The sequence below is a fragment of the Thermobia domestica genome, chromosome 10, assembly GCF_964235325.1.
Source record: "Thermobia domestica chromosome 10, izTheDome1.hap1.1, whole genome shotgun sequence".
Classification (NCBI taxonomy): domain Eukaryota; kingdom Metazoa; phylum Arthropoda; class Insecta; order Zygentoma; family Lepismatidae; genus Thermobia; species Thermobia domestica.
Genome location: NC_137463.1, coordinates 268,288,457 through 268,311,915, shown reverse-complemented (window position 1 = coordinate 268,311,915; position 23,459 = coordinate 268,288,457). Strand labels below are relative to the sequence as shown.

Genomic DNA, 23,459 nt, shown 5'->3' with positions numbered 1-23,459 from the left:
GGGCTTACACAAACGTCAGTGGCGAGAAAGCAAGAAACATATTACCAACATTTGTCACAACTCTATATTTCAAGATTTTCTATTACATGTGTTATGATAAGAAATAGAGGAGAGCTTCTCCGTGGCTAAGCGGTTAGCGTACGCGCCTTTGGTGTGGGAGACCCGGGGTCGATTCTCGGGAAAGCTAATATGGTTCGGATTCCACATTAATCAGTAGGTCCCGTCTCATATAGTCTCACTGCTGAAAGGGACATTAAACTCAAAATCAACTCAACTCAAGAAATAGAGGAGTCCGTTTTTAAGGTTTGTGTATAAACGCCTGCTAACAAAAGGGGTGTGTAAACTAGCGACTCCCATAGATAGGGATGCGCACGAGACGAGACAAACCATGTCCCCAGTCTCGTTACGTTTTGTCTCGAAAACGGAAGGAGACACGTTTTGTTGAATTTAATAGGAGACAAGACTGGAGCAATGCCAATATTTATTACTTTAAAAGGGTAGAAAATGCTCAAACTTAATAGTTGAAGTTTCGAAATCAAGTTTTATTAATTATTATCCTTTAAAAAAAAAAAGTGACATTCGGATACATCATATAAGACAAACATTATAATACACATTTAAGTGATATTAAAATATTACCAATATGAATGTGAGTGTTTGAACACACGCTTGATGAAATTGTGTATACGCCACTAGTATAATATAGTATATAATATAGATAATATTCAAGTATTGGCTTCAAGGCTCTTTACACGGGATATTCATGTTTCCATATCGATTACTTGCTTGGTCTTCAGACTAGTGTTGTAAATAAAAAAAAAACCGTTCGTATTTTTTCAGAAACGTACGTTTTTTTTAGAAAAAAAACATTGCCTCTCGTTTTTTTTCTAAATTTCGTTTTTTTCAAATAGTCATTTCTAATGCATCTTACGTCTATTTAAGTATTAAATATTTTTATGTAGGTATAATCACCGTAAAATGCAACATAAATTAAACGCTAGATACTAATACGCTACAAATATTTTGCAATTTACATGGATACCATACCTATTAACAATTCGGGTTTCAGCAGTTTTCATCAATATCAACTAAGAAATAAAAGTAGAAATTAAATTTTGTTTTTTCGTGAAAGCAGGCCTTTAATAAGTACGAAAATAATGTCACGAACAGTATAAAATTCAAATAACTTGTCTAAAGTTAAAAAGTAATACTAATTTGTCTAATAGTATTTTTCTAAATGTCATATATTAATAATTTGTCGACTAGATATATATAATATGTAGAGCCGGCTCTACCATACCTGTAACACGTGCATTTGCGTGTAACGGCAAGTTTGGATGGTCCGGCAAAATCTGTCATAAGTATATTATTTAAATTAAATATTTCTTGTTGGAAACAGACTTCATGATGATGGTAGTTACATTTACTAAGCTGACCTTCTATTTGAATACTACATTTATAAATTATGTTTAGGTTGCATTAGTTTAAGGCCACATGGACAATGCTAAAGCAAATGGTCGAATAAATCCGAGCACAAATTGCTTGATTGTTGCCAAATGCAAGAATTCAGTTCTCGAATAGTAGTGAATATCTGTTCCATTTAGTAAGTTATCACAGTTTTGATATGACAACTAGTCTTGTTTTCATCAGAAACAAGTTCCTTATTATTGAAGATAGAAACAAGTTTTTTTTTTTTTTAATGTTAACAGATATTGAAGAGAAATCAAGAAATAAAGATAAAAGAGCTAGTTGCACTGGAATTGCAAACTGATACATTGAGATTGAAGCTCGATAGTGAATTCTATAAAAAGGATTACCATCTTTCCTCTACAGGTGTGTTTGCTTTATCTTTCACTAACATAATAGATTGATATTTTTTTTAAAAAAGACACAACGGGATTGCATTTTTAGTAAGTATTTAAGCCTTTCTGAGTGCAACTGCACTTACCCTCACCTTTGTTGTTCATGCTGGAATAGCATACTTAAAATCATGACTTTTAAGATTTGTTCTTTCTGGAGAAAGGTGGAGGCGGCAAATTATGCCATTGCATGGGGCGACAAATTGATTAGGACCGGCCCTTATGACATGTATATAAAAGACATGAATATAGAATGACTCAATTTGAAGTAATGCAGGGTGTTTCAAAATTAATATTAGGGTTTTGAAACTTTGTAGTATCTATTACAATTAACTTACAATTATAAATATTATATTAAATGAAAGAGCAACTCAAACAGTTTTGTACGCACACATGTACATGCATTGTTTCTTCTGTCTGCCGTTAGAAAGAGCAAGCAGCAAAGATGTAGACTAGAGAGCAGAAAGTTTTTTGTGTCTTAATAAAGACTGAATCTGTACAGTGCAACGGTCTGTGTGAAGAATATTAATGAGACGCTTGCAACTATGTCCTTATCGTTTGCAGTTGCTACAGGTCTAAAGCCTACAGACTACGGTTTACGTGACAATTTCGCAAGTGAAATATTGCTGCATAACAATGAAGATTCTCTGGATCGTGTCGTCTTCAGTGATAAATCGACATTTCACCTAAGAGCTAATGTGAACACTCATAATGTGTGTATCTGGCCGTCAGTATATCCTCAGGAGATGGTACACTTGAAACGAGACTCCCCTAAATTGAATGTGTTTTGTGCCATATGGCGGAAAGTTTATGGGCCTTTCTCGCCTATCGACTAGATGTGTGCCGTGTGACGAATGAATCTCACATGGAACACTTGTAGCAAAGACTGTTTGAGGTGCTCTTTTACTTGATGCATTGCTTATAATTGTACGTAAAATGTAATAAGTACTACGAAGACTTAAAAACCAAAATTCATTTTGAAACACCCTGCATTTCTCACCAACAGTGTAGGAACTAAGATGTAAAAAGGAGAGAAAATTTTCCATATAAAGTTATTGTTTACAACAACGATATTATTATTAGTCGAGACTATAACTACAACAACAACACGAGTTAGTAGTCAAAAAATGTAATCAAATGTATACTCGGTGGCCCAGGTGGCCAAAGTGGCACACATGGGTGTGTCATTTGTTTAATCCGCTCCTGTGTGGACACTAATTAAGATATCGGGATATTATTCTGGCAAAATATGGTTGGACTATAGTTTATCATATTAATTTTTTTCCTTCTGGTGTCGAATTTCCTTCTCAAATTTCATCCCAGTCAAAAATTCGAGAATTTTCTAATTTCGAATTTCCTTTACTTTTTTTCCCCCTGTAGCTTCCTTCGTTGTAGAAAGACCTCCTTATACTTGCCAGGTAGATACCTCGAATGGATACCTAACTGTTGACATCAATTGGACGGGCCTGCGTACAGTGTTGCCAATTAGGGAAATTAAAATTTTCCTAAATTTGGGCAAAAAATTAGTATTTTTTGTTTATAAATCCGTACCTATACGTCCGAGTGCAAGTCAACTTACGCCAATCGAACATTTGTCCTTACTTAACAAACACAAGTACAGATCGTTACAATGGGGTAATTAGGGAACGCACGAAAAATTCGTATTTAGGTTGTAACCCTTGATTTTTCTAGTTTTTACCTACTTTTCTGTTTACTGTAATATATTTTTGGTAATTAGAAGTTTTGTTCCTTAAATATCGTCATGATACTTGTAGGATATATTAGTGGTGTGCCAATGTTTAATTTAAGATAGTTTGCGTCTTTCTGGTAGCAGTGTTACCAGCTACAGAAAATTTTAATTCCAAATTTTAGAGGAAAATTTTGGAAAAATTATCTGTTTTGTCTCTATTATTTCCCTCTTGTTGGCTATATCGGACCAAACGTACCAGTATCTGGAAGTTTCGTCTTTGCTCTACACAACGCACTATAGAAAGTTTCAATAGGATAATTAGGGGAGGTACAGTAGACCTTGTTCTCTAATTGGGAAGATAACTGTGATTTTTTTTAAGGTAGAATGAGATTTTTTTTATTGACATGCTTACTTTATTAGATATCGCCACAATACTTGTACGATATATTAGAGGGATACCAAAGCTTATTTTAAGATAGTTTGTGTGTGTTTGACAGTAGTGTTGCCAGTTACAGAAAATTTTAATTCCAGATTTTAGGGCAAGTTTTGAAAAAAAAATCCCTTTTTTATTTCTATTCTTTCCTTCTTGTTGGCTACATTCGAACAAACGTAACAGTGTCTAACAGCCTCATTCTTAGCCTACACAATGCACCATAAAAAGTTTCACTAGAATAATTAGGGAAAGTACAGTTGAGGTTTATAATAAACCATATTCTGTAAATGGTAAGAAAATGGTGAATTTCTGAGATAGAATGAGATTTTTTTTTTAAATTTCATGCTTAGTTTGTTATATATCGCCATGATACTTGTAGGATATATTCTTGGAGTACTAAGGGTTATTTTGAGATAGTTTTCGTCTGTCTGATGGTAGTGTTTCCAGCCAAAACAATTAATTCCCGCTTTTAGGTGAAAAATTCGGAAAATTTCCCTTTTCCCCTCTTTTATTACCCTCTTACTGGCTACATTGAAACAAACGTACCACTACCTGAAAGCTTCCTCTTTTCCCTACAGAACGCACCATAAAAAGTTTACATAGGATAGTTAGAGAAGCTGTAGCCCCGGTATATTTGATTTTTCCTTGTGAGCGTAAAAGTGTCAAAATTTCATGTGTATGACAGAATTTGTTCTTTCCCTCTTTGGATGGAAGCAAGTGACTTCAGGATTTCACTGTACCTTGTCAACACACCAAAGATTTTTTTAGGCGACTTGAACCCGTATAGCAGCAGTGGTACTAGATACAAAAAATTTTGAAATTCGGTTAGGGAATTTTTTGTAAATTTTCACCCCTACATTTCCCTCAATAATTTCCCACCCATCGGCAACACTGCAATGCAACTTACAAAAAAAAAGTAGCCACATCCATTTTCTAAAAAATAAGGCCTTAACCATATCAATCGAATGAATGGTTTTTGAGCAATAAATCACTAACTGAAATGTAGGAAAACGCCGAAAATGACCTGGGACCGAAAGGAATAATCACACAATTTTGCTAGTAAATAGGTACAAAGAAACAAAAGATTTGTAAGTTACGAGGGCTTCGACTCAAGTTCTGTTGATTATTTCAATAATCTGCAACGTAAATCAATAAATAATAGTTGCCAGAAAAAAAAAACAGACATTTGAAAAAAAACATGAAAAAGAACGGTGTTTTTTATTGAAAAAAAACTTCACAGAAAAAAAAAACGTTTTTTTACAACACTACTTCAGACGCAGGTCTCATTTGTGCTGGGCAGGGGTGCACCCACAGGGCTCCATCGAACCCCTTCCCCCCAAAAAAAAACTTCCTAACTCAACATTAATTTGTACACTTTCTCAAGAAAATTATACCTGTTTAAGCGGGAAATGATTGATGTAGCATGAAAATTTGATATTACACTTCATCTGTATTCTTTCTCTTATAAAAAGCTTGTTCTATCATGTTTTTTTCATAGTGTCAGGTTGTGAACCAGAGTTTAGAAAATGTTTCTGAGGGTTAGGTCAAATTCAGTACTAAATTTGAGAAAGATTGGGGCTCGAGGTAATTTTTTTTTTAAATTATCGGGCCGGGGTCGGGCCAAAAATTTTAAAAATTTATCGGGCACGTGCCGGGCTTGGGTCAAGAATATTAAAAAGTTATCGGGCCGGGCCGGGCTCGGGCCGAAAATATCCAAAACTTTTCGGGCCCGGGCTGGGCCGGGCCTAGGTACGTTCGGGCTGGATTGGGCTCGGGCCGAAAAATTCGGCCCGTGCAGGTCTCTACCTTAAGGTTGGTTTAAAGGGACAAGTTTTGTCGATAGATTTCACTACAGTCTTCGTATCTCTCTCATGTATTTTTTACCGTTGACGAAAATTCACGATTTCTCTTACAAATTTCACCCTAGAGACTTCAAATTTTTAGAGAAGGAACTTCATAACCTATTGAAGGCAACAATCCGTGCCGATTTTTTTATTTAGAATTTTCTTCATTGTTGAAATGGATATCCAAACCTTTAACAATGTAACTGTTTCAACAATGAATAAAATTCTAAATGAAAAATCGGCACGGATTGTTGCCTTTGATACGTTATGAAGTTCATTCTCTAAAAAAATTAAATATCTAGGTTGAAATTTCTAAGAGAAATCGTGAATTTTCGTCAACGATAAAAAATACATGAGAGAGATACGAAGACTTTAGTGATATCTATTGGCAAAAGTTTTCCCTTTACACGAACTTAAGCCAGTATGTTCATTTTACTTTGTATATAACTAAACCAAAATATTGGTTTTGAAGGAGACATTGAGCAAACGCAAGAAATAAGAGTCCACTCAGCAACATAAAAGGCTGATGAAATTCTGTGGGTTTGGTCCTTAGAATGTTTATTTTTAACAATAATACAAGATATTCATAGAACAATAGTTGGATCGTTCAAGTGCTTCTACAACACGTGTCTCTCTACGTGATCAGCCTTCTACAGGTAAACGAAAAAGGTCTGGCAGCATTTCATATTACTGACATTATGTCGGAAAGAAACCCGAACATATTGAAGACATTTTGAACCTATAAGCAGGGTGTAGCTATGAGCTACCTTGACTACAATTTCTCGTAGGTATTTCTTTCCTGCACATACATACATAAGACACGTCAACGCAGTGGCGGATCCAAGGGGGAGCGATCGGGGCAATCGCCCCCCCCAGAAGAGGAAACTTTCGTATTTTATATGTAAATAAAACCCATCCCAGAGTTTGGAGCTCTTAAAAGTAGCTCCAAGTAGCAATATTAGAACCCCCCAGAATTCCATCCTAGATCCGCCCCTGCGTCAACGTACCTATTTTACAGGTAAATCTAACATTTTTGCATGCTGATTACCAAATAAGAATTTAGTTTATCTATTAATTACTTTGGATAATTGTACAGTACACTCCTTATTGTTAATTTCTAGAAATTATTGAATCTCTTTTTAAGACTTTTTTAAAAATGAGAATTAAAAATAAAGTGTTATTTGCGATTTTTTTTTACTTATTCTCTTGCTCGTAAGATACAGCGCTTATCTCTGGTGCCTGGAATCCCAAATATAAAATAAGTTTGTGGTGGACAACATCATGACCATGAGTTTTCTCAGAGCACTCTCCTTTCCTCCCACTTTCCCATTCCACCAATTCTTCCATCATCATTCAGTTGCTTTAATCATCCGTCTCCCTTAGCCTTAAGGGCATAATCGTGGGACGTTAAACTAAAAGATTTTCATTTCATTTTTCACAAAGTATGTATGTATCTTCCGTGCATGGGCTCACTTATGCGGCCCAGTCTCAGACACAGGGACGTGTACTGCGTATTACCGCTGTTACCGGCGGTAACGGTAAAAATATTAGTTTTTCGTTGTTTTCATATATCTTCAAATTTCATTATCGACATGGAAGATGTTTACATTTTCCTTTTTCTTTTCTTTCTTTTCTTTTTCTTTCTTTTTAAGTTTGGATGGCCTATGCTTCATTTACATTGTGAACGAATGCAACATGCCAACACCAAATAGGAGCATACTGTTGTTGATACCGCAGATTTCAGAGGTAACGCGAACCCCGATAGCGTTCGTTCACTCCAGAAGCACCTTTTAGCATGCCAGCCAGAAGCATCCTGCGCGCTCATATTTGGACTTTTGGAATAGCCCTTGTGTTACCGTTCGGCTGAGTGGAACAGGAAAAATTAGGAACGTTCCCTGTCAAAACAAGGAGAATCTAGAATATCATCAACATGTATATTCTACTCACCGCCCGTCGCTCTCCTCTCGCTGTAGAGGATCGAGCGGGCGGTAACTCTACTATACTGTTTCGTTTGCTTCCCCATTCTAAGGATAGAAACTTGGCTGTAATTTCAGTATTCATAAGGTTATTTCATTGTCTTAACAGCATACAATTTCGGACAAATATAAGTAGCAGGTTTTTCATACTAATAGCATTTAAGACGTGCTACGGTGACTGTGAGACTGATGTTCCGGTGCATTATTTATATGTTAATCTATCATTTTTACACTACTTTTGTATGTTAATACGTTATCTTTAAATTTGAATAATACAGCAACAGTGAAGAAGAAGAATATATTCCATAGGATATTCTAACAAAAATTTAATATAGGTTTACTTTGATTCAAAATAAAGTTTCTCATTGAATGTTAATTTGAGCTTACGGGCATTATTTTTTTTTTTTAATTGAGATTTTATTTCTGTTTAAACGGTATATAAATTTAGATGGTTGTCTCATGCCTGAAGGAGCAAAGATAGTGTCAGTCCCTGAAGTGTCATTAAATATATAGAAATGCCTATTGATGAAACACATTGTGCTATATGGGAACTGTTTCAAGAGCAAAGGGGAATAGTAATGATAATTAGAGCGAAGCAGAGATTTTGCCCACGCTCCTTCCAATTCGAGTAATAATTATTATTTAGAATTTATGCTAATTAAGTTTAAAATATTTTGTTTTTAATTTAGTATAGAAAATTTCGATGAAACAATTTTCCAACTCTAGCCGCTAGCCTACTAGTTGAATTTGCACTTGGATGCAGTTTGATGTGTTGAAAAAGAACTGTGCGATCGTCTTCATCTTGCCGCAGTTTGACTGACTGTCTAATTTTCAATACGGAAAACTTGCTCAAACATACGATGAAACTCCAGTTATGGTTGGTGAGGTAGGGAACTACAACCTCTTGTTACTTATATTTTCATTCTTATGCCCATAGACTTAATTTAGTTTCAGAAAAGTCCGTTGATTATACAAAAGGGCACAGGCGTAAATAGCAACCCCGCAACCCTCGTTGCGGAGGGGGGACGCACGAGCTCCAGGGTCGCAAAATATATCGAAACTAGGGGCACATAACTAAAGGTTGCGGGGGCACTGAAGCTTCAAGTTACGTTACTGGATTTTTTTTTTTTTTTTTTTAATTGTATTGGGAGTTGCTTCTTATTCCTCGAAGTTTTCAAAAAGAACAAATGCTCTGGATTATTTAGTCAACAAAAGTATCCTAACAGTCTCAAACACAGGGCATGGAACTATAGAAGTAGGGTAAATGATGTGCTGTATGTCTTTAGAGATGAACTCTTAGGAGTCTTTAAATCCATGATGGATAAAACGGACGAATAGGATTCTCAAACCAGAGTTTGTGTAGTAAAATTCTATCAAACATTTCAAAGTTTTGACTTCAATTTTTTACTTGAACTGTTTTCTGTTATAGCATCAAGATAAGAAATCTTGTTCAATATATTACAAAAGAAAGTTCATGATGTAGGTTACTGCAGAAAGAAAACAGATGAGTTTGAAGAATATCTAAGATCATTGAGAGACAGTTTCAATAATATTTAGTAATAAAATGAAAGAACCTGAAGAGTCACATTGTTCAAAAAGGTCAAGAGTAAATGAAGTGGGATTTGACCCCTTTGCCAATGCCTATAGTTTGAAATGGTTGATGCGCTGAAAGAAAAAGTGAGTACTAGATTTTCTGTTATTGAGAAACAAGAGTTACTTGTAGTATCAGCAACCGGTAACAATCGTCAAAGTGTCACGCCACGTCACTGCTCAGACAAGAGTCGGGATAACACACGGTTAGTCTCTCATCCCGTAGTGATAGACAACCAAGAACATAGATAGTTTTCCAGATACGCCACTCCTGGATCTATGATCAAGGGCGTCGATTCCGGGGGGCCAGGGCCCCCCGAAAGCTCATATGAGCCCCCCTCATTGTACTTGTGAATATACAATATTTGGCATAATTTGAATTCAATTTGTCTTAAAATCCTCATGTGTCTTCTGCATCTGAATGCCACCCCCCCCAAAAAAAAATTACAGAGAAATCGGCGCCCTTGTCTATGATTACTTGTAGACTGCCAACACTGTTCTCCAACCTTCTCTTAGATCTTTCTCTTTCCTTGTGTTGCTGCTCTGACATCCTCTATTGGTCACTTGGGATTGAACGGATACCAAGTGCTATCAAAGTGAGAACAGAATTCAGAATTGTATTCTCAGCTAAGAAAGCCACCATGGCTGAAAATAGCATACCCAGAACTTGTATAACTTCAATTCATTGCACTTCTTATGCTCTGTGCTGGCTACTTCTAACTAGGCTGGTGGCCAGCCCAAATATGTAGGGGGCGGGGGGGGGCGATCCAACCGCATTATAGTTCATTTGCAAGCCTACCATGAAAAGTTTTAGGGGGCGGCCCACTAGCCTCCCATGGCTACGGGCCTGCTTCTAACTATTTGCTGTAGACATCAAAAGTAAGGAAAAAAAGGGCCAACTGATAAGAAGTAGTCTCAGTGTAGGAGCAGTCACGAATCTACGAATTCTGTTGGAAAAAAAAAGAAAAAAAACATCGACTTTACCACCACTACTTCCACTACTCGATCTGCTTCAGAAACGTTTTGTGTTTCTTACAACAGCAGATATAGACTATAACGTTACAGAGCACGTAGTTACAAATCACTGCTCCAGCCTGTTCAAAGGAAAAACAAATTTGAACGTTACATCTCGTTTTACATGATTCCGTAAAAATGTAAAATGAATTTTATAATAAACGACATATTTATTTTGTTTCTTGTTGGATGGATCAAGTATGACGTATTTCTCCCTGCGTCATTAGTTTTCGGTGGGCTCTAGAAAAATGTGTTACATGTTGAGATTACAATGGTTATATAGTATTTTGTGTAGAGCTGTAAGCATTGAAGCGAAAGAGAGAATTTTACATTTTATTTATACTTCCAAAAGAAAAAAAAATGGAATCGTTCAGTTTAACGTCCCACGATTATACTCTTTAGGCTAAAGGAGACGATGATTAAAGCAAGTGAAGAATGATGGAAGAATTGGTGGAATGAGAAAGTGGGAGGAAACGGGAGTATCCCGAGAAATCCCATGGATACGATGTTGTCCACTACAAATTTAGTTGACCGAAATCGAACCAGGGACCCCACGCACAAGAGGTAAGCACTCTACCACTGAACCATCGTGACTCCTTTATACTACGGATGGCCAGAACCGGTTCTTGGGTCTGAAAGGATCCGGTTCTAGAAGATCAGCTCCCGGAACCGGTTCTGAAAACCAAATCTCCAAGAACCAGTTCCTCGCGAAACCGGTTCCACTGGAACCGAAACTTTGTGATCATCCCTACGCTAAACCCGAGCTGCTGGCAGGCTAGATGAAATGGTGGAACCGACAGGCAGGCGCCCAGGTGGCAGCTGCTTGTCTCATTTGGCTAAATAAACTGGGTAACTGGCAAACTCATTGGCTAAATAGGCAAACTGGCCAACTCATTTGGCTAAACACCCACTAGTGGACCAAAATATTTTTCTGGGGGCACAAGCGGGTCTGGACAAATAGGCACAAGCGCATGGTTCTTTTTGCAGTGTTTTGAAGGTGAACTTTGTGCCTCTTTTACGGGTCTTTGAGGGCTTTCGGATCCAGGTCTGGAACCGGTTCCTAAGATCCGGTTCTGGAATCGAATTTTCAGATCCAGATCTGGAATCGGGTTTTCAGATCCAGATCTGGAACCGGTTCTGAAAACCTGGTCTCCGAGAACCGGTTCCTCGCGGAACCGGTTCCACGGGAAACAGAACTTTGTGGCCATCCCTACTTTATATCTCCAAAAGAGAAAGCTTTAAAGAATCAGTGGAACAACGACACAAAAACCCGAGGAGACCAATCTGCAAGAAAATACATGTGAATCACAGACAGTCTATGTTTTATTTACCTACCACCCATATTGTTTACAACTGAAAATGTAACTTTTTGGACGATGCACTTTCATGTGACACTGGAAATAAAATTACTTTATTCTGTTGATTACCTGTGGTAGCGTTGGCCACGCAGTAGTTAGGCGATTCTTCCAAATACATGAGTTTCCTTGTAAATGACGTAGGAATTCTTCTCATAAGCGTTTGACCCGCAGAGTTGCCAAGAACAAATTTCCCTTTACCGCTAACAAAATCAACTCTGCAAAGATACCAGATTGCATTATCATCACATTCAGTTGCACTTACAATATTGTTTGAATTTATGCTGGACACCTAACATTATCACATATCTATATATGTTTTTTAATGATAGAAAATTTTCTTTTCATGTTAAAGGATAATAAAACATTAAATTCAAACTGACCTCATAATAATCTATTCCCTGTTCAGCTCGAAACTCCGATAAACAAAATAATTGTATCCTTCCGCTTGTCACAAATACGATTGGCTAGTGATGTATCACTCCCACTCCTTATGGGGAGGAGCAAATTATACACGTGCATTTTGACGATACTGTCCCATATTGTCCAGATACTTACAGCAGCAGCATAAAAGAAAGAGAAAGATTTTTAAAAAATATTTGAATTTCGCTGGTAAACAATTGTTGTTTAGTGAGTAAAGGTTTGCCTTGGTGTTTCACTACAACACTCGCGGAACCGGGATTCATGCCAGCCATCTTTCAGACTTTAAAAGCAGAACACACGTCCACAGTTGACTTGGTGCCATAATTACTGCTCATGCTTAGTGTTTATTTGTATTGTTTCATTAACCACACTCGACTGCAGTATTATTAGATAATCCGTATTATATTTTTGTCATTTATAATAATATAGCAGTTTTATATGAAGCTTCATAGTAAAAGTAATAATGCAATCACATGAACTATTTTGCGGAGGAGTACAAGCGTCGGTAGGACAACAGCAAATCAGCGAGATTTAGTTTCACGTGGTTTTGTTTATCGTAGTTTAGAGCTTACGCCGAACAAGGTTCAGATTTCAAAGTGTGTAATTTTCACGTTGCCTTCAAGTCGTAAAGAAATTAATTACTTAATCAATTCTCAAACAAAAGAATTTGACTCATAAAATCAAACTGAAATAGATATTTCTGTCCATAGCCCGAAAATGCGCTTAAATGACTTGAGAACTAAAAACTACAAATACATGCAACATGCTTCCTCCATTACCTGACAGCTTTCTTGTATAAATGTCTTATCTTTGATGCGACTTCTTGAAATTTGGAAAGTTGTGTCCAACATGTTTTCATCGTACAGCTTCCTGAGACGCCATGACATCTGCATGTTTTTTTCAGGGAATCTCTTACCACCTGAAAACAGATAATTCTATTTTACATCGAATGAATGAACAAATAAATATTTGTAGATTTATTTTACAACTTACTTGCTAAGCATTGATTTAGAGATCTGATTTCTGTTTAATAAGGATTTTTGTTAACTTTGCACTTGAAATCCTATTCTTCAAATGAACACACTTGTTCTATCTTATATTGTTTAGTTTATATATTTTAGCATTTTATGTAAAGCCATATGAAATTTCCCAAAGCCGGGTTATATCCATACCAGTGGCGACTTTAGCGGATAGGAACGGGCCTATTCAATTTATATTATATATATATATATATATATATATATATATATATATATATATATATATATATATATATATATATATATATAAAAGTTTAAACATACAATGAAGAGTAAATATATTTTCCATTATTTATATTAATGGTAGATAATCATTTAACAAATAGCATCAACCACTACTGTAAAAGTAACTTTCTACTGTCATTAATCAATCAAATGTGTATATGTGTCCATAAGAGAGGGAGCGGGCCTACCCAAAATTAAAATCATAAAACCTCCCTTAATCCATACCAGTAGCGTAGCCAGAATTTTTGTTTGAAGTGGGCCTTGTGTTCGGAGGCATATCTATCTATCTATCTATCTATCTATCTATCTATCTATCTATCTATCTATCTATCTATCTATATATTTGGTCTAGGAATTAATTCGTGCGGTTGGTACGCACACATTGAAGCTGTAGTACAAACACAAAATACATAAATACCTTAAGAAAAATATTGTCCATCGCTAGCCACCACTTTCGCCCATCTGTCAGGCAATGTACGGATTCCGTGGCGAAAGAAGTCCTCATCCTTGGAAGCGATCCAGTCAGAGACCCATGTTTCGATATCTTCTGAAGAAGTAAACCGCTGTCCAATCAAATCGTTGTTCATGCAATCGAACAAGTAGTAGTCCGAAGGAGCAACGTCTGGTGAATACGGCGGGTGGGGTAAAACTTCCCATCCGACATTTTCTAAATAGGTTTTGACCGGTTTTGCGACATGTGGGCGAGCGTTATCATGTTGAACAATAAGTTTATCATGTCTGTTCCCCCATTCTGGTCGTGTTCTGGCCAGAGCTTGCTTCAAACGCATTAATTGTCGTCGATAACGTTCTCCATTCATAGTTTCACCCGGTTGCAGCAGCTCATAGTACACCACACCTTTCATATCCCACCATATGCACAGCATAACTTTTGCACAGTGAATATCTCGTTTTGGTTGTGATGGACCTGGTTCACCTGGTTTCACCCAGGCCTTTTTTCGTTTAGGATTCTCGTAATGGATCCACTTCTCATCACCCGTAATAATTCGATGCAGAAACCCCTTTCTGCTCTGTCGTTGAAGCAGCAATCCGCAAATGGTTTTTCGTCTTTCAACGTCTCTGTCTTTCAATTCATGTGGAACCCAATGTGACATCTTTTTAATCATTCCCGTGGCTTTCAAGCGTTTGGAGACTGTTGTTTGATCAACGCCTAATGCTGCTGCAAGTTGTTCCTGCGTTTGACACGAATCCTGCTCGAGCAATGCTGTCAATTCTTCGTCTTGAAATTTTTTTGGCTGTCCAGCTCGCTCTTGGTCTGCCAAGCCGAAATCACCACTTCTAAACCGTGCAAACCACTTCTGACACGTTCGCTCAGCTAGAGCATGGTCACCATACACTCCCACCAAAATACGATGACTTTCAGTCGCACTTTTCTACATGTTAAAGTAATGCAGCAGGGCACCCCGCAAAAACACTTTATCAGGCACAAATTGCGCCATGTTCACTTAACTACAAACTGGTGTTGTTGACGCTTTAATCCACTGCCCTATACTACGAACGATACGCGATGACAGGGGTTTGCAACACATGTGTGGATACACGGAACTGTGGGAGGCTCCGTTCGTTGCGCCATCTCTTGTCCACCCGCACGAATTAATTCCTAGACCAAATATATATATATATATATATATATATATATGTGTGTGTGTGTGTGTGTTTGTTGAGCCAGAATAATGTATTTTAATAATAATAATAATAATAATAATAAAGACCCCAAAATGCTGACATTTTTAAAGAACAAAGACGATGTTGGCGAACACAGCTTGTCTAGGAACTCTTTAGTGACGTATTTTGTTTTCAAATAGAGTAGACGAAAGGCAATTTCTGTTTCTTCCGGGAAAAAAATTACAAAGATCAAAGTATACCAAAGTGAATTGTCGGAACCCTTTGGGGGAAGGAGCCTGGGCCCACCTCTTCCCTACGCCACTAATCCATACTATATAGTCTTCAGAATATTTATGCCAATGGAAATAAATCATTTGACAAGGATTTTAAAAAGCAGATTTGCTTGAAAAGTGGTTCTAAATTTGTATTCGGTAGTGCCTGGCAGTGCTAATGTGGGAAAAATAATGTATATGAAATTTGTGCCCATTGTTTGTTGACATTTTCACTCAAAGTAACGTCAAGAAAGTAGTGGAAGAGGGCTACATCTAAAGACTAAAGTTATCTGTTGATGAAGATCCAAAGAGAAGTACCTCAACATTTGTCTTCTTATTACGTTGGTATTCATAATCCACTGCGTGGTTTCACACCTCGATAACACAATGACAAAGAGGTACTCAGTAGAAGTAAAGTTATCAACATACAGAGAATGTTTTCAAATTTGAATGCATAATAGGCGCCGAGCATATTTGCTGATTTTCTCTCCAGAGGGTACTGTAGTCGTGACGAAACATGGTAAGAAGAGAGCTTTCGCTATCTTGGAATTTACTAAATCTCAGTCTGTTGTGACAAATGTTTCATGCAGAAGCACCTATAGACAAAATTATTCGTGTATAGTGTATCATGTTCAAGAGGATTACAAGGATGTTATAAAATAGAGAATCTGCCCATACAACAAAATCGTGAAGCCATACGTCACAGCTTCGCCACACCTACTCTGCCCACTCCGCACCACTAAGATCGCAATGTTTCGAGCCAACAATCACGGCGGAAACGTGAGTAGTCAATCAGACGTGAAGGCTCAGACGATGCTCGGTTGTTTTTTGGCTTCATTGAGTTCATATGTTGAAGATACGAATGGGCAGATCCTCTATTTTATAACATCCTTGGGGGATTGGTTGTTTGCTACGGAAAAACGAACAGGTCTCTCGAAACCGCCAACTGAGTCATTCGAGCGTGTGCAATGAACATTTACGACTACTGTCTGCCAGGCAAAATTTGTTGACTACACTTCTGCACCATTAAAACTTCGTTTACCGCAACGATATTCTATCTGCTGATATCTTCATTTCTGCTTTATCTCCATTCCCTGTTGTACTATTAAGGTGTATTGGTAATGAATCCCCCTGTATATCCATAGTAGAACATCAAGGGTTGCCAACTGGTCGGTTTTTCACCAGCCTGGTCGGAAATATTGCTATTATTTTGATTACAGCCGGTGACCGGTACAAACTTCTTACCAGTCCCTTTATTTTTATTTTTATTTTTTTTTTAAATTTGAATCTAGTTCGAAGCAATTTCATCTATTTCAAAGTATAGATTTAAAAAGCAACTTTCATTCTGTAAATCCAAAACTGCTACCTTTTACCATCTATCAACGATTAATATAGGGTATATTTTGTTCATCTTTTTAGATAATTTTAAAGAGACTACACGGACTGTATCAGGGAAAAATTTGAAATTTACTTGTAAGGAATTTTGTACATTTATTGAGAGTGAAAAAGGACTTCCTGTAGTTGAAGTATTAGTTTAAAGAATATATTTCATTTCCCAAATCCAAAATTGCGACGTTAGGATTAATATATTTATGTTGATCTGTTTCTATAATTTTAAAGAAGTGGCAATTACTGGTAAATCCAATAAAAAGATCAATGCCGATTTCAGTTTTTCATTTATAGCACCATGTAGATATATTTATTAAGCTTATTAGTGAATGTAATAAGGATATGCGGAATACAGGTGCTAATGCACTTTTGTTCACGATAATACATTTCGTTCTCATGGATGGGTCCGAACAGAGATACTTCACACTTAGACCTATATCATAGGGAATTTTGAGGGGGTGCTGTTTTTTTTATTATTATTATTTTCCGGGGTTGGCAACCCTAAGAACATCTAACTACCCAGTATCAAAACTCCTTGTGTTAAATTCTACATAAGTTTACCAATTAATTTTTCATTATTGCTTCGAACTTTATACAGATTATAGGCATCTTTTATGTTCGTAATTATTGGTAGATCATACATGAAGAAAAAAATAAATAAAACGAACTTTATTGTCCGCTTCAAATTATCGACGAAATATACTGCAATAATGAAATAAAATTGTATCTTAAAAGCGTTATATTCTTCCTGTATTTGCTTTACATAAAAGGTTCTGTTCCTCAACAGGGGCGTCATTTCAGATTTCGCTTGAGGGGGGTAAGAGCACTAAGGATTCCCCTCTCAGTTCTTCAGAGAAGCCTATTACAGTGGAAATTACGCTGTCGGGCTATTGTTAGGAACAAAGGGAATTACATCGAGCACTTACGAACCTGGCGCCATGGATTCTTCTAAATTTTTAGGTAAGTCGAAATTGGCCAGATGTAGATTGAACAACCTCTGTATTTATCTATTTATCTACCGTTTACAGAAATACTCAGTATATTTATATTCATTTTAGTAATTTAGGTGGCAGTACGTTACACTACGATCTGAAATAACTGCGGAACGTAAATGTCCAAAATAAATAAATATAGACATTATTATTGTACTTGAATATTCTGTTTTCTTTTGTGTGTCTTTCCTCTAAATTGTATCCCACTTTAACTGTATGGAAATTAGAATATTATCTTCGTAAAAACATATGGTGGATTAGAAGTGATTATTATCAAGTTACTGAAAGGTGGCCTTTGACAGATAGGTGCACATGTTGCAAACAAAATGAGAGGGAGAATTATTCGCCAATCACAGCAGTATTCTTTCACGCTATTTCTAGGCAACGAAGGCCACTGACCGCGTTGTTGTCAGAAGTTGAGACGACTTGTTAATTGTGTTAAGTTTTTCGCCAGAGCTGCTGTCCCTGTTGCGGAGCCTCTGGCAACAGCGCCTCCAATACTTCACGTGCTCTACCCAACTGTCAGAAGCCACCTTTCCTTGCGCACACAGTAGGAATTTTATGTTCCAAAAACAGAAGACAAAAATTGGGGATATTTAATACACTAACAAATGCTCCAGTTAAAAGTTTATTTTATCAGTTATGAGCCAAATGTTATGAATTGAAGAAGAGTATGTCATCATAACTCACCAATCTTCCAACTGCATTATTATGGAGGCTGGCGTATCCTTGGGGGTCTGCTACCTTTTTTTCCATTTGATCCAAGAATTCCTTAGCAACCTTCTCACCAAAAGCCACGTGATCTTGACAGCCATTCCACTTCCACCTGTTACCTATAACAAAAACAATACATAATGGAGGTTTCTGTTCCAGTTAAATTGCTGTAAAAACTCAAATTTCTCGAGCAAACTACTTTTTATTAACGACGAAGCGTATTTAGGCTCCAGTAGGCGTGCTTTAAGTCCAAATATTGAAGAGTCTGGATCGAGTGGACTTCCTTGAGTGCGTTCCTGGTGAAACACTAACTAACTAACTAACTCTATGGCCTATGGAACCCGGAGGTTCAATGCCGCGTTCACAAAAGATCTCTACTGACTTCTATCCTTAGCTAACTGCATCCAGTTTCTACTATGTATTCCAATATCTGCGAGATCCATCTTAATATTGTCCTCTCATCTGCGCCTAGGTCTTCCTAATGGTCATTTTCCGATTGATCTTCCAGTCAAGACTTTGAAAGCGTTTCTACTTTCTTCCATTCTAGCTACATGACCTGCCCACCTAAGCCTCCTAGAGTTGACGACCCTAACAATGTTGGGTAAACCATATAAATTATGTAGTTCCTCGTTATGGAGTTTCCGCCATTCCCCATTCCCGTTCCTCTTGGGTCCGAATATTCGTCTCAGGATCTTGCTCTCAAATACTTTCAGTCTATGTTCTTCCCTCAGAGTAAGTGACCATGTTTCGCAGCCATACAAACGTGTTCCTGGTGAAAACATTACTTAAAAAGAGGTACAAGTTTTTGGGGTGTCTGCACCCGGTAGAACTCCCCCCGCCCGTGGAGGTGCCCCTGGTCTCGATTGCCTCGTGACAAACACCGTGTGACTACGTTTCCTCCCACTTTCTTCATTCCACCATTTTATTCATTTCTCATAGATATAATCACCGTCTCCTTTAGCCTCGCCGACATAAACGTGTGAATTTAAAGATTTTGATTGTCTCGTGTATAATTAATATGAATAACATGCTTCCAAACAAACCACTTAGCGTAACGATCCATTTGTGGGCCTAAGCCTGCTCCAGCTCCATCTGCTAGCGACTGGCTGAACTACGTCCAGTCTAGCGGCGGGCACGTGGTCAGAACACTGCGACGCCCTGTTCCTAACAAACGTATCAGTAGCTTTTTAGGCCTAGTGGCCATCATGTTTTGTTTTCACATGACTCCCCAGTTTGCCTGACGACGCTGGGTGCACGCTGAAAATTGGGAAGCACCGGCCGGGAATCGAACCCGAGACCACGAAGATATAAGTGCAACGTTCTAATCACTAGACTGCGGTGATTCCTAAATAACATGCTTTCACTTTTCTCAACTCGAAAAGTTCATTAGTGTGCTCAAAAAGGATAAAACAAAGACAAGAACTCATGTTTGTATCCCACATTAAACTGTAGGTCCATGGAAATAATTTGGATGGCCAAATGAAGAGAATGGTCCGTTCCGTTCAGGATGGCCAATTTAACAGATTTTTACTCTGTAACAAAAACGTGCTGTTAAAAACTTTTTGGGTAGTCTTTTCTGTTTTTCATATGTTGTAGAAAAGAGAAAATTTTTCACTAACCTGAAGAGCTTCCAGCATGAATGTGGGGATCGCACCCACACCCAGAGATGCGTCCTTGAGAACAATTCTTGGCGACAGTGTAGACGACGCCAGCTGAAGTAATCGCCCTTACGAAAGCTGTCTCTTTGTTCGGCGGAAATGGCTTCTTTCTGCAACGGAAAATTCACAAAACATGGATCATTTCTTTACCTCTTATTATTACCTTGTATATTACTGAAGCGAACTTATATTCAACATGATCTGTATTTACTGTATGTGTTTTTCTGTCTGTTTAAAGATACTTTTCTATAATATATTCTGACTTCAGCAAAACTTTGCTTAACAAATAGCTCTGCTTTGTTGCTCCCAAGTGGGATAGATCGGCAAAACTTGAGCTATATATAGAAAGTAGCTCTACAGCATCATACAGGAGATAACAGAAAGAAGTACGTAATAAAAAGAATAAAAATGACAATTTTAGACGGAGACAATAATTTACACTAAAAGCATTGCAACTCGTGATCGCTTAGGAGCGAAATTGTTCTTAAAAAGGTGAATAATTACCATCGACAACAATGTATACTCTGCAACGTGCTTCTATCCTGCTCTCAAAGTTGGTGTTGAATTCTTATCAAAGAAGATAGTGTCTGATGAAACCAAAGTAGATAGTTGGCGAAACTTACACGTTAATATATTTTTTTTAGGATAAAACGTATTGTTTTGCACAGCGAGTAGTTTAAATTAGATTTAAATTCATACATCGATATGTTAAAGGCCTTTGATTCCTTTGATCACAAATGACTTGTAAGTAAATTATCAAATATTGGTCTATCACTATGATATATTAGATGGTCAGTGCCGTAACAAAACTCTTTGGGGCCCCGGTGCAAGAGGATATTTGGGGGCCCCCACAAGCGTGCGTATTTTTCAATATAATAGTATAAGCAGCAAACACAATATTACACACATACACACACACACACACACACACACACACACACATACCTATACATACATACATACACAGAAATACTTTCCTCCAAAGTAATGGAATAACATAAGATAGAAAGGGTATATTTACATATTACAGCATTACACAATTTACAATAATTTTTACAGGGCTTTAAATAGCATAGTACCATATCCATCGTGCAAAGTATTGAAATGTCTTTTCAATATTAGTCAAAATGAAAAAGGTATTAATCGCATACATTTTTTTAAGAGAAAACAAAAACTATAAGAAATGATGTTATTCATAGTGTACCATAGTTGTACCTACGTTATTTACAGAAAAGAACATCATGATTAAGAAATAAAATGGGAATGTCAGGGATGTTGCGCAACTGCTGAAACAATTTTAAAATAAACTTATTGTAATGGATCCAAATATTCAGACACGCAAAGTATCACACAATACTACAAAAATTTAAAGTCGTTTAGAAAAGCTTTTCCTCCTAGCTTTAGCATCAGCAAAATCTGAGTCAGTCTTCTCTATGTTTAATCTTGAATTTAAGTTTTCGTTTTACGTTAAATATAGCAACATTTGTTAACCTTTGTTGTTAGGTACTACTTCTCAAGTAGTTCTTTGTAAGCTTTTATTTCGAGAACGAGCGTTCAGCAGAAGTCGCACTTAATGGTATTGTCAGAAAAATTACACATGCAGTAATCAGGCAAAGACGTAGAATATCCATTTTCCCCTTAAAAACAAAGCTATTTCCCGAATTGTTCGAAGGTTAGCTATTTCAGCCCTATTATAATCTCCGAATACCAGTATTTATCATGGAAAATCAGGGATTACATCACTACTGTACTTTGTAGCAAAGTCATATCCAGATTTCTGAAGGTCTTCCTTAGATATAGACAACAATGTTACTGGGCTGAGAAAAGAAAAGCTATTGAGCACTTCACTCATTCCGTGAAAACGGGTGGTAAGTTGTGACATAATACAATCCAGAACAGGGTAAAATATAGTGATATGTTATGTATGTTCCGATACATCTAGTCTACTATCCGTAGCCAGTTCATCAAAGTATGTCTTTACAAACCTTTTGCGTTTCTCTTCAAATGTTTCTGAAATACTCAATTTCGAGCACAGGTCTTTTGTGGATTTGACAAGTTCATCATACTTTCCCCAAAGATTTCTTCAGATTTTTCTGTGCTATTTGCAGATCAACATCAGAAGACTGCAAACTTTTGGAAGTTACATATATGGTCATTAGTATCTTTTCCCAAGTGACTAGCATCAACACAAATTCAAATGCCTCTATCTTCTTCATTATTGCCTCAGCTACTCTCATCTGATTTCTTATTTGTCAGATGGTAAGGGACTTTTGAACATCAGCAATTCTGTCTTTCAGTATGATTAAACAGCAGTATGTTTTGTTTAGTACGTAGTTGTACATTTTTTTTTTAAAGAGATTTCTTCTTTAATCTTGAAGCCATTTCATCACCAAGAGCTAAAAGTGACTATCTAGGTGCACTAGAACTGAAGAAAAGGAAAATATCTTCAAGAACATAAAAAAAAAAAAAAAAAAAAAAATGGAAACGTATGTGGAGACTTTTGCAGCATCGGCAATAACAAGATTCAGATTATGCGCACAGCAATGACTTTACGGAGCGTTTGTAGTAGTATTAGTAATTTAAACATGTAAAACCACAATAAACTCCGCTCATTACTGAAGCTCCGTCATATCCCTGCCTTCTGCACTGTTGTATGTCGATTTGGTTGCTGGGCAAAATTTTACGAACGAGATGTTCATAGTTCTCGACACCATGCTTATCTAATGCATAAAATCCTAAGAAACTTTCTTTAATTTCTAATGCCTCTTCTTCATAGTTCACAATAACGTAGCGAAAAATGACAGTAATAGAGGGCATCTGTTGGAAACGTTTTCCCTGAAGTGTCCTCTATCTGTTGGGTATTGAAAGGTAAAATCCAAACCTGTCAGAAAAAGAGGGGGTGCAAGGAAAAGGAGATCTTGGTCAATGTTTACAATCAGCTGTTACGTTCTTTTCCGCTTTATCATGAACACAATACAAATTAGTGAAATCAGTTTTACTTTCCAACATAACTTGCACTTTAACATAGAAAGAGATTAAAAAAAAAAAAAAACTGTTATATCAAAGTTGCAATAGTAACCTAAAATTTCACAATGATTATTTCTTCCACATAGAAAATATAACAGAATAGACTATACTGTAAGTATTCAGTAACAAACAGGTAAGCAGGGACCACTGGGCTTGGGGGCCCCAAAAACAGAAAAGAATGTTACCAAAATTACTAGTAATCTAGAATTTCGCAATCATTATTTCTCACAGATAAGAAATGAATAACAAAATATAAATACCTATTCAATACTGAGTAATAAACGGGTTCAGTGGATTTCTAGGCTTGGAGAGCCCAAAAACAAAACAAAACAAAC

The 23,459-nt window shown here is 36.9% G+C and overlaps 1 protein-coding gene across 2 annotated transcripts in view; it reads right to left on the bottom strand.

The window, feature by feature from the left end:
• The window catches only part of LOC145662221 (protein Wnt-8b-like), a 75,436-nt gene that overhangs the window by 9,086 nt on the left and 42,891 nt on the right, over window positions 1-23,459 (bottom strand). For both annotated transcript variants that reach the window (XM_081727556.1, XM_081727555.1), the window contains 4 exons: window positions 20,059-20,207; window positions 18,416-18,558; window positions 12,964-13,103; window positions 11,834-11,979 (listed from right to left, as the gene is read on the bottom strand). In XM_081727556.1, the coding sequence (XP_081583682.1) occupies window positions 11,834-11,979; window positions 12,964-13,103; window positions 18,416-18,558; window positions 20,059-20,207 (578 nt within the window). The remainder of the gene's footprint in view (window positions 1-11,833; window positions 11,980-12,963; window positions 13,104-18,415; window positions 18,559-20,058; window positions 20,208-23,459) is intronic.